The sequence below is a fragment of the Lonchura striata genome, chromosome 12 (assembly GCF_046129695.1).
Source record: "Lonchura striata isolate bLonStr1 chromosome 12, bLonStr1.mat, whole genome shotgun sequence".
Lineage (NCBI taxonomy): Eukaryota > Metazoa > Chordata > Aves > Passeriformes > Estrildidae > Lonchura > Lonchura striata.
The window spans coordinates 15,276,152-15,288,237 of NC_134614.1; the positions used below are offsets into that span (position 1 = coordinate 15,276,152).

General features: G+C 43.8%; 1 protein-coding gene across 2 annotated transcripts in view; it reads left to right on the plus strand.

Moving 5' to 3' along the window:
- The window catches only part of SETD5 (SET domain containing 5), a 67,600-nt gene that overhangs the window by 18,001 nt on the left and 37,513 nt on the right, over positions 1 to 12,086 (plus strand). For both annotated transcript variants that reach the window (XM_077786134.1, XM_021531454.2), the window contains exon 2: positions 10,136 to 10,310. In XM_077786134.1, the coding sequence (XP_077642260.1) occupies positions 10,240 to 10,310 (71 nt within the window). In that variant the 5' untranslated portion in view covers positions 10,136 to 10,239. The remainder of the gene's footprint in view (positions 1 to 10,135; positions 10,311 to 12,086) is intronic.

Below are 12,086 nucleotides of genomic sequence, written 5' to 3' on the forward strand. Positions count from 1 at the left end.
CTTACGTTACCACCCATAAGTAGTTAAGGTGGTTGGTTGATGGTGTGCTGTACTTTTCTCAAAGGAAGAAATTGCTAATTTATGTGCAAGTCATCAGAAATAAATCAGGTTTAAATGATTTTTGTCTTTTTTCAGTCACTGGTTGCAGGTGTTTTACTGCTAATTTCTGGTCATCTGCATTTACTTTGAAAATGTGTTCAACTGGATTATGTACTTTTTATCTTGTTAATAAAAAAATGGGCTATTCAAAAAAGTGATCATGGCTCTCAGCACTGTCTCACCAAGCTTTGCATTTCTTGCCAGCAGTTAGGAAGTAGGTATTTGGGAGTTTCCTGAATAAGCATTACACCTTTTTCTCTGTGATTGTAAGAGCAAGTCTCTGATTATATTGTTTTACAAAAAAAAACTTACCAAAATAATTTTAAAAAATTTATATTCCTTAAATCTAGTTGGGCCAGTATATTGTTGGCTGCTGTCTTATTCTGTAAATCTGATTACTGGGTGAACATCCACTCTACATGGAGGATCCAACATGCAAAGCTGGGGCATGACAAGTCAGTAGTACCTGCATTTTGGGATCACTGCATATCTTACCAGTGCCAAAATACTGTAAAATGTGAGATGCAACTCATCCAGAAAAGTGAAACATGATAAAGAACACCTCTTGGACATTGTTCAGCATCATTGAGTGGTTGGAAGCCCCAGAAGGGGACTAAGGAGTTTTGGCTGATGCTGCCTTTGGGCCTCATGAGTGCTCTCAGTCTGCTCTCTAACAGGTTTTGTGCTGGGAAAAGCACATCTGCCAGAAATGTGTGAATTTGCTAGGGGTCCCAGAACCATCTTAATATGACCAAGAGGGCACCAGATCCTGGGCAAGTGCTACAGCTGGTGATGTCTCCTAGAAAGATGTCCCTGAGAAGGGGATGTGGTGGGACAGTGCAGTGGGCTGAGCCTTGAAACCTGTCAGAACACGGGAATATTGCCAAAATCCTGTACAAATCACTAGATTTTAATGCAGAACAGTGCTTACATAGCTCAGTAATGGATCTGACTCTTGCCGTGTATGGCACGGGTTGCAGGTATGCCACACTCGAGGCCCATCGGACCTCGACCCCTGTTTGTGGAACGTGGCTCAAAAGCGTTACACAAGCCTGGAGAAACTTCCTTACAATGCGGAGAAAAATGTGTTTGCATGATCTCGAGCCCAGGTGCGAGGCTGCAAAACTTGCCAGTCACAAACCACAGCGGCCAGGTTGGAGCGGGAATGGCACTCAGAGATGGTTTGGGCAGGGGAGAAGGGTCAAAACGAGTTCTGTAATGGAAAGCAGGGCTGAACCTTCGCGTGGGAGCTGCGGCTCCGTAATTGCCACACTGTGTGATGTTGCCATGGCTGCCCGGGCAGTCCCTGCGTGGTTTCCTGATGTGAGAGCAGGCCGAGGCTGCCGGCGAGCGCAGAGCTGTCCTACGTGTTTGGGGAGCTCAGGCGTGCGCTGGCAAGCCGCGGTGATGGGAGGATCTCTGTGTGGGAGACTGGAGGCTTGGAGCTCAGTCTCTTCCCTCCCAACAGATCAGAGAACGAGCTGTGATTTTTGCAGGACTTTAAAACACCCTTTATTATTTTTTTTTAATTTTTTATTTTTTAACTTCTTTCCGTTGCAAAGTCCTTCATTCTGCCTTAAGCCGGGGTGGTGCTAGGAGCGCGGCTGCAGTGTGAAAATGGAGAACCTTGGGGGCACGAAGGAAGGCCTGGGGGGTTCGCCGGGCCTGGAGGACTCTGGCATGTTTTGATCCGAGAGCCTTTGGCTGCCTTGCCATCTGCATAGCCTGTGAATAGTTTTCTCTGGCACAGACCTTGTTCCTTAGTGTTGCATCATCTCTGGGAGAAAGGCCAGGTCCGGAGCCCCAGCACAAAGGCTTTCTGAAGCCGATGAAGCTTGTTCTGTGTGCGGAGCGTCTCTCTCCTTCCTGTCGTCCTTTCCATGAGATTCCTGAAGCGGCCTCCATCCGAGACCCCCCTCGTCAACAGCTGCTTTTTCTGCGCCGCTTCCTGCACACCTGGCTGATGCAACGTCTGCCCGGGAAGCGCGGCCGGAGCCTCCTCTGAAGCCGGGTTGTTCATCCCGGCGGGGAGTGGCCGGGCAGGCAGCCTTGTCACATGGAGCCCTGAAATAGATGTATAAAGGACGTACAGCGAGACCTCGAGGCACAGGCACAGAGTATTTAGTGGGATTATGCAGAAATCTTTTTTCCGATACTGGGACTGGAGGTTGCAGTCCTACTCCTGGCAACTTGTTAGTGGTTAGCCTTCCACTGGTTGTAAGTTTGGAATACTGCTCTGTGCCAGTAAATCCTGCTGATTCCCCTTCTATATTCAGCGACTTCCCGTGACTCTGGACTGTCTGAATTCTCATGGGAACTGTAATTCTCTGGCTTTGGATTTGATCCTAGTTATTGCCCTTTATTGCTGAGTTTCCTTCTGACCTTGCATGTGGTACAGGCTTTTCTCTCTGAAATACCTTCAAAACGCAATTTCAAAGTCTAAAGGTTTTTTTCTTTTTGTGGGGGGTTGTCTGACAAGCTTTTAAATTTAAGGTTTGTCTACTTTGTAAAGTTTAATAGTTGCATGGATTAAACCATTCATGTGAATACTATTGTATCCACAAGCAACAAAACTTAGAACAAGAAGCACTTTGGTCTGCTAAGGTTGAACCAATGCTATTTACATTATTTAAATTGAGTCTTACTTGATCTGTAGCCATTTTCTGGTGTAGGCAGGTCTCTTAAAACCTGAAACAATATGGACAAGGTGTGGTGGACTGAGCAGTAGTGTTTCCAATATTGCTGTTCCTAGTTATCAGCCTCATGGCAGAAATTTGTTGCCCCTAGAACAGTGTCTGAATGGAAATATGTATTTTACCTGTTTCTGCTTTTAGTCCAGTCTGCTTGGCATCAACTGCAGTTGATGAGACATGGCAGTGTTTCCTTCCTGCCACCTGTTTTGGCAAAGATTTAGAGGAGATGGTCGCAGCAGTAACATCAGCTGCCACAGCTGGATTCACTGGAGGTTGGTTGTCAAACTCTTAATCTCAGAGTACCTGTTCTGAACCTTTTTGTTTGCATTTTTGTGACATACAGGCATTTGACTGTTCTTCACCTCATGGGAAAAGAGAGCAGCAACCTCACAGTGTAGGACCAGCATAGCAATTAGTGTTCCCTACACCACAGAATAGTTTTGCCCCATGACTGTTACAAAATCAAAAGTTTGTGGAACTGGAAGAGAAAAGGGATATTTTTCCTTTTTCCTATTCCATGTACTTTAGTAACTTTTGTGTCTTAAACTGTGGTGCCTTATGTGTAATCCTTTCTCTTGTATTACTGTATATTTTCCAGAAAATAGTAGAGAACTGCATTTTCAAAAGTAAAATGTAATAAATAGAATAAAATATACTAAATTAAAAAATATAATTTTAAATGCTTTGTTTTATTAGAAGAATTTGTCACCTTCACCAGCAATTTGGAATGCTGTGAGATAGCGCCATTGTAAAGTAATGTTTTTAGCATAGAAAGGGATCTTTTGAGTCTGTGGGATTTTTCTGAATTTCTCCACTATTTCTGTTATTCGTTTAGTTTTATTTTGATGATTTCAAATTTTCATAGTATTGTGATGTTTTCTTGAAGACTTCCTCTGTTTATGACCCTTAAATTTTTGTAGACTTTAATATGACGTTCTTGGTTGGGATAGTCCTTTCTGCATTGCATTGTTGACATTCCTTTAAAACTTCATCTGTGTCACCTGCTCGGCACACTGTGTGAGCAGACCATGCAAATGCTGCCAGGTCCCTTCTCATCAGCGTGGGGTACAGGCAAAGTTCCCTGGCGTGTGCCTGCCACCTCTACATAAACATACCTCAGAATAATTTGGTCTGCCATGGATCACTGCTACTCTGTAATTTGCTTCTGCTTTCTAATATGGCATTTTTATGGCATTATCTTTATGGATGACTCTTCAACCAATTTACAAGCAATAGAAATTAAACTTTCTAGTAAGGTTCTGTGATGCAAATTGGATGTTTTAAGAAAGTCCAAACAAACCCTTGTCTGACATCTTTACCTCTGGACCATATTGAACTGTCAAGGATATGATTGAATTGTCCAGGAGAAGGTGTTTCTGGAGACAAACTCTTACCTGTCCTTTTTTTACCTCTTACTAAATTTCTCTTATATTTTTTATCATAGTGTCTGAAATCTTTAATGATTTCAAAAGAAAAACAGGATTCTGTTTGGGTTTGCATAATGTCTTGACTGCTGAAGCAGGAGCAAAGTTTTGAGGTTATTCTTTTTACCTTTCAAAGTAATTTCTGCAGTCTTGGGTCAGTTGCTAAGAGTACTTGACTATGCATTTTGTAATTTCTCTGCTTGGTTTAATTTCTATCAGTTGCGCTTTCATCATTTGTATTCCCTTAAGGTGTAGTTCACAGAGGAGTGTAACTAAAATTGATGTTTTCTTCATGAGATAAAATTATGGAATTGTGTGGAGAGATATTGTGAAATTGCCTTAAAATGGCTTAAACCTAGTTTAATTTTTTATTCAATTTACTTACTTTCCATCTGTTTCAAATTTTATCAAAATCAGTTTAACTTCCTTGTACCTCAATTTTAATAATGGCTTACATAGCCTTCACTGAACAACTTTATCATGCTGATGATGTTAGCTAAGTAGGTGTATTCATAAACATGTATTGAGGTAGTGTGTAGTGCTTTCATAGAGCACTTCAAGAATACTGGGAATTGTTAATATGATTTCCTATCTTGTAAGGAACAACTTGACTGATGCATAGGCCCATGGATACCAAAAGCATTTTAAATCACCCATATTCTAAAAGCAGTAGTCTTGCCATTCCCTGGTCTTTGACTACAGCTCTTGTGAGTGTGATGAGCAGGAACAGCTCTCATTAGGTTGTTGCTTTTTGACATTTTACAATTTTAAAATGCTGCTATTCTTGTTCTAAGAGCTTGTCAGTGTTTTTCAAGGTTCTCTAGACACCAGAGAGCAAGAAGAACTCTGAACCAAATATGTACATAGAAGCATTTATTTTTGCATATGGTTGCATACATATAAACCAGGGGTCAGTTTTGAGAAAGGCCTTAGACAAATATACCTTTAACCATTGCGCTATACTTGTCAATAACTTGGTTATCATGGTGTGCATAGCTAGTAATGAATGCCAGTGTTGCCTGTTACTTTGATATTTTCTGTTGTAGACCAGGACTGAGTTCTCCCAGACGCTGTGGGATAGAACTGCTGTCTTGCTTTGTCAGCCCACTAGCAGATGATATATGGATCTAATGATAATAGTGAATACGTACATCAATATTTCATTCTTTAAAACTGGCACAGTTGTTTCCTTGCTGCTTAGTGAACCTAGCTTGTTTTCAGAGCAGAGCTAAGCATTTCTATTGGTAGATTGAGGTGCAGTTCAAGTACTTTTAGCAATCTGTTTCACAGTCAGTTGCAGCTAAATGATTTAAGGATTTATCTGCTCTGCCCTGTGTCTGTGTAGATAGCTATATAGAAAAACATGTCTGAAATTCAGGGAATTTGATGCCTTTTTTTTTTTTTTTTTTTTGACCTGGTAAATAAAGAAAATCTTGATCTGATTCTGTTTGCTCTAAAGGTGTTTTCCTTTCTGTGAAGATCTGATCTTGACATGAGGTTTGTGCGTGTACTGGGAGTGCTTGATTGGACTCAGGTGGACTATGCACATATTAGAGTGACACTGGCAGATGAGAGTACTTTTTCAGCATGGTAATGGAAGCTGTTCCTGTTTACATTAGATGTCCCATAGATTTTGATTATTCTGAAATTTCCAGGGGAAAAGATGAATGAAGATGATCTAAGATGCTAACACTTGTTACACTGCTCTTCATGCTGAGTGATTTGCCAGTGGTGCAGATAACAGTATAAGTATGAACTCATCAGACCTTGCTGTTTCTGTCCCAAATGAGTCTGGCTGAGAGGATGCCAAAGAAGTATACTCTGGACTGGCCCGTGGCAGTATGAGGTGCAGGAGAAAAAAGTGCTTTGAATTTGATATGACTGGTAATGGCATGGGAGCTTAAAAATGTGCAGTTCATTATACATGGAGCTCATCCTTTTGTAATAGAGGCCCATTGCTGAGCGTAGAGAAGATGATGATGGTTATTGTTCAGACAGTCACTCTAGGTTGTCAAAAGTCTGGAATCTGTTGGGAAGTATGGGGAGAGGTAAAGGAAGCAGTTGTCTGTCCTTTACTATCTGTGAACAAGAAGTGGTCTCCAGTGCACATAAAGGTGATTTCCTTGTTCTCCCTGCCCTGGCTCACATATTGAAGTTCTGCATAATCAGAATAGCCTTTTGTCAGTTTGTCCATGACATGTTTGTACCAGTGTTACTTTTTTATCTTTCTTGGCCATGCATGAGACACTGGATGCACAATAGTAAAGTATTTCAGGCTCTCTGTGGACAAGACTCACAGATGTGCACTGACCCTGCAGAGGAACAGGATGAATCTCTGTCCTCCCCCTGCTTGGTAACTGCTTTGTCCTTGAATCTGTGACCATGGGAGGGTGTGAGGGACACATTCTGTCCCCCCTGAAATTCTACAGCATCACCTGAGCAGCACCAAAGGATGACTGGGTGTGAATTATGCAGTCTGTGAGACTGTGCCTGGGGTTTTTGTCTGCAGGTGAATTTTTCATGACACTCACAAATACTTTGTAGAGTCTGTCACCAGATGTTGCACACCATGGGTTCCCAGAAGTGTCTGTATGACTGGGACATGAGTGAAAACTGGAACAACCACATCTTGAAGGAGGAAGCTCTGGTGAGCTCTTTGACTCACTATGCTTGATTCTCCCTGTTAGTACAGACTTCTAACACCACAAATAATAAAGAGAGTTTCCAGCAGTAAATTTTCTGCATCTGCTTTATTTGTACATGGATGGCACTGGCTGTGGAAATGAGCCAATGCAGCGCTGCAGCCGTTGCATCCTAAATAGTGTTCCGAAAATTAAATTCACTGTTACAGCAGCAGGTGTTGCTTAACCTTCACTTGGCCAGCTTAGATTTATTACAGTCTTTTCTATCAATACAGGATGTTACCTGAAATAGCTAAATAGCATATATTCACAGTGTAGCCAAGGCAGCCAGTCACACTGGGTCAGTCCCTTGGCGTGTGACTTGTGCTGAGTGAGAACTGGGGATCCCAGTTGGGGTGGCTGTGTGGGTGGATGCTCATCTGGGCTGTTCTGATGATGTTGGGGAAGACCAAGTATCTTTATACCGGTATGACTGGTTAAGGAGGCTGGTGTGTAGGTGCCAAATGTGGGGGGAAAAATATCTTCAAATGCTGCATTTTCAAAACCAGCTAAATATTGTCTACCTGATAGGCCATCAAAATTCCCATTTCCATTTGATTTCAAGAAGAATTGTGTTGTAGGGGAGATAGATTTGTGCTGTGGTCTGAAGCTCATTAGATTGAATTAAGACTTAGAATTTAATAAAACGTCTTTCAGTGGCAGCAGAGAGAACTGGGTATGACTTCTGTTTTGGTTTTTTTTTTTTTTTCTTTCAGCTGTATTTTTGGGGGTAGAAGTAGAAAGGACCTTGGGGAATTGAATATACAGGAAATTGTCCAGTTTGGTAGGTGAACATCTAGATCTCAACCCCAGCATTTTCCGTCAGGCTGATGTTTTGCATGTTAGCAGGCCAAGTTTTGTGGAGTCCAGACTGTAATGTAGCCTGAAGGTGATGTGGTCTTGGACAGCACTTGAAGTTGGTCTCAGCAATTCGTTTTGAATTGTCAAATTGTCAGAGTTGAAAGTACATGTAAAATAGCAGCACCAAGCAGTAAAATCTGAACATGGGTGATAGTTGGGCAAGTATTGCTGGGCCAACACACAAGTGAACTGGAATTTGCCTTGTTTAACCTTTTGGTTTGCCATTTCATGTTTCTCCAGTAATCTTTCCAAAAATGGGAGTTACCAGACCATATCAGCACAGCAGCATTTGTACAGTACTGAGAGAAAGAGGGTTTCCTATGAGAAGTGGGTGAAAACTTGTCCCAGTTACTCCTGGCTTGACCAGGTATCCTGTGACTCTTGTCCAGAAGCTGCACCTGAAATCCTGCAGTTCTGCTTAGTCACAGGCAGGCAGGAGGCTGGAATTCATCCTGATGAACTGTCAGGCTGCTGCCAGCTGGGTACAGTCATTGGCAAAGGCATGAGATCAATAGAGGGAAAAACATCTAAACAAATATTTGGAAAGATTACTGGGTGTGGGGAGAGGAAGAGTTTTCCATATTCCTTAAAGGGAAGGATGCTTCAGACACTGAGAAGCTTGTGTTATTTCTTTTAACCTTGTGCTAGAGTTTTATGTGACTCGGTTGAAGCAGGGATTGATGTCTGTAGCTTTTAGCTGTATTTTAGTAGCAGTTTGTCTCATCTTGTGGCAGTGTAGAAATCACAACTCTTGTCACAAGCACGAGAAAGGGTAAATAAGACACTTCTGGAAGGTCCTTTTATTTTTCTTTTTTTTTTTTTTTTCCAGAAAACACACTCAAGGACACTGGGCTGTCTTGGGTTGGAACTACTTGTGAGCTTAGTCCTGCCTGTTTCCTTTTTCATCTCCCACCTCCCTGTGAGACTATTGCTTTGGGGCATAACAGGGAATTGCCATAGACCACTTAGAAATCTTTATGTGCTACTTCTGTAATTCACTGTATGCCTGTCATACTCTATGAAGGATTTTCCATAAGGATGTGTGCTGAAGAAGGAAAAGTATTTCCTTGTGCCAAGAGAAGTGGCCTGCCTTTTAAGACAGGAAAAGGCAACATAGCATGTAGCATTTAAACTTTCTTACTCTCACTCTTCATTTGCCCTTATAGCGAGTGTGTGTTTTTGCCTTTCTGGGGGTTTTGTGTACTAAACAATGGCTGGACTGTGGTGTCCAAAGGCAGTTCCCTGTGTTAAATTCACTACCCACAGGAAAACTTGGCTCACGGCCTCTCTCTAGCCCAGGAGGGTTTGCTGGCAGAGCCCCGAGATGCCGGGGAGCATGTGACAGCAGGCAGGCTTGTCTGCGCTGCCGGAGCCAGGGAAAGGCAGTGGAAAGTATTCAAGGCTGCCCTTAAAGTTTAACGTGCAGAGAGGGTGGCTGTCACCATTTTTCTTTGGTTTTAGAGCTACCTTTGCTGCGTGCAGAAATGCAGCTTCTCTCTGTGTTGTGTGTGTGTGTGTGTGGGGGGGGGGGGTGTCTCTTCGAGCTGTATAGAATAATAGCTCCTTTATGCTCATCTGTGTTACTGAGGTTATTTACATAACGAGGAGCTGATCCCATTTCACCTCCGGCCGCCATGCGACCCCAGGAAGCCCGCGTTGATCGGCGATTTCTGCGGCGGCCGTAGCAGAGCGCTGCGGTCAGCAGGGAAGGTGCAGCCGGGCTTCCCCGGGCCGGCCGGCGGCTGCGCCCCGGTGCCGCCGTGACCCACCCACGGTCCCGCCGCGCTCCCCGCGCCCGGGCTCTGGCGTGGCTCTGCCTGGGCAGGTGTCAGCGCCATCCGTGCGTGGGAACAGCTGCTCTGCCGCTCGCACTCACCTGTGCTGTAGGCCTAGCAAGTGCACGTACAAACTGAGCTCCAGGGAGAGGTCGCAGCTCGGTCCACCCTGGCATTGTCTGGGTGTCCACAGAGATGGGATTTTGCCTGCAGCTCCTTTGGGGAAAGTGGAAATGCTGGTGGAGGGCTGTGGGTGATAGGTGACAGCTGCTGCTTATATGCAGGAGTAGCTAATAGATTACTTGTCTGATAATTAGTCCCGAGTTTACTTGGGGGAGGAGGGAACTGTCATTATCAGCTTTAAGGCAAAGCAGCTCATTGCATGTCAGTCCAACACTGCAAAAAACCCCTAACCTCCCCACCCAACTTCTGCCATCTACCTTTTCCCTGGCCCTACATATGAAAATGAAGTAAAAATGATGTGGCATGTCACTGACGGAAATATATTTCTGCTTTTCTTTGCTGTGAAAGCCTTCTTTAGAGGCATACAGGGAGACCTCATCCCATAACAGAGATGCAATGCTTTGTTTCTACCCTGGTAGGTTTCCCCATGTCCGTGACGTGTTGGCCGAGGCTCTGCGGCTCCTCTCCGCCCTCGGAGCGGCCAGTCGCTGCCCTCTGGACTCCGTGATCCCCGACGGGCGTCATGAGCATTGCAATCCCTCTGGGAGTCACCACACCAGATACGTCCTACTCCGACATGGCTGCAGGATCGGAGTGAGTGTTACCCCACGGATGAGGAGAAAGGAAAACGGGAGGGTGCCAGAGGGCTGACCTGGAGTCGGACTGTAGGATTGGTGCCAGTGCCTTCTCCGCTTGGGAGAAAGGGGCTGCTGGTCCACTGGCTGTATGAGAGATGGGTATTAACAAATGCAGAGTTATGGAAATTGGTAAGTTTGACAGAGGATATGGGGAAAAGGAGAATTCCAGCAGTATGAGGCCCTCAACCATGTTTTTTTATCAGCTTGGCTAGTAAATCTATACTCAAGTGCAGGCAGTCGTGCGTTTGCTGTACACAGGCTTGACGTTGGCATGGTGCAAATCAGCTCCTTTTCCAGCAGCTGCATTGTGAGGGATCAGCGTGCTGAACCTTCCTCTCAGTAGAGCCTGTTAGCTCAGACTTGGTACCAGTCTTGTGTGACTGATTTGTGGAGACCTTTGGAGTTTGACAGAGATGTGAGACAGCACATCTGTCACACAGAGCCTGGGTAGGCACCTTTATTTTGTTTCTGCCCCTGAGCAGACTCCAAGGAGCACACTTCAGAGAGCATCCTTTGGAGTCCCCACCACAGGACCATGTGCAGGGCTCTCACTGCAGCCCTATCTATGAGGCCTGTTGGAGGGGACTTACATTTCTTTGAAAACACTTCTGCAGAGTCAGAAGTATTTGAAAATCAGGAAATACCACATTGTGATCTCTTCTTAAAATCTTGTTAGAATCATGTCAGGTAGGGTTAGAGTATGTTTTTGTCAGGGATGAGAGTGAGGCCTGAAGTTTATTTCTTTGTGCTTTTACCTCCTGCTTGCCTGCATCCTTCTTTGAAACAGGGACTGTAGTATCTCTTTACAAAAATCTACAAATGATGTTTTGGAGATAGGTTTCTCCCATTTATTATTTAGAGGTATCTACTGTGCAAATACCTGCACCTAGTGCAAATACCGTACCTAGTCAGCTGGACTAGTGTAGAACAGAAATTGCTCCAGACTCTATTAATTTTGATCTGTAAGAGCAGTGGGCTAAGGTTTGAATCACTGTTTTTCCCTTACATCTCACCCTGATTTGACTATGCATAGAGTTTTGACTATGCAGTTGTACTCTCTACAAGACTGCTAATGCTCTTTTTTGTCTGTCTTGGCACTGGCCCCATTCTAGCCATTCTTCTTTGTGATGCTTCATTCCATCCTAAAGCCCACACTTTTACATATTGTTTTTAAAGGGAGAATCACAATCTAGCAAGTCACTCATCTGCACTGGTTACATGATCCTTCACTTTTCAAGATATATCATTTAGTATTGCTTGTCACACTGCTTCTCTCACAGCAGTACTTTGAAGACTCAACATGCAGGAATTTTAAACTGTTTATGGCAGGAGGAAGAGTGCTAAATAGTTTGCTCATGTACTTTGCTTTCAAAGCTGAGCGTGGCAGGGAGAAGAGCCAGATGTGTCTGCGCATGTGTCCCTTGTAGCATTTAACTATCAAAAAGACTGACTGTAAACCTTCTGCAGAGCATTTTCTTTCTCCCTTGTAAGAAATTTGTAGGTCCAACTTGAGGCTAGTCTGGAGTGCATTGAAAGAAGGTATTTGAAGATTTCTGAATTGGTTTCTCTCTGTTTTCTAAAAATTTGGTATGCCAGGACTTCATTCTCCAGGCTTTGCATCGATGCACTATTACTGCTGAAGTGTCCTTCAAAGTTAAGGCTGTCCTTCACTTTGCCTTTGAAACTCTCTGGTTTGATACATAAAGTCTAGGGTACCTGAGCTTTGTACCTC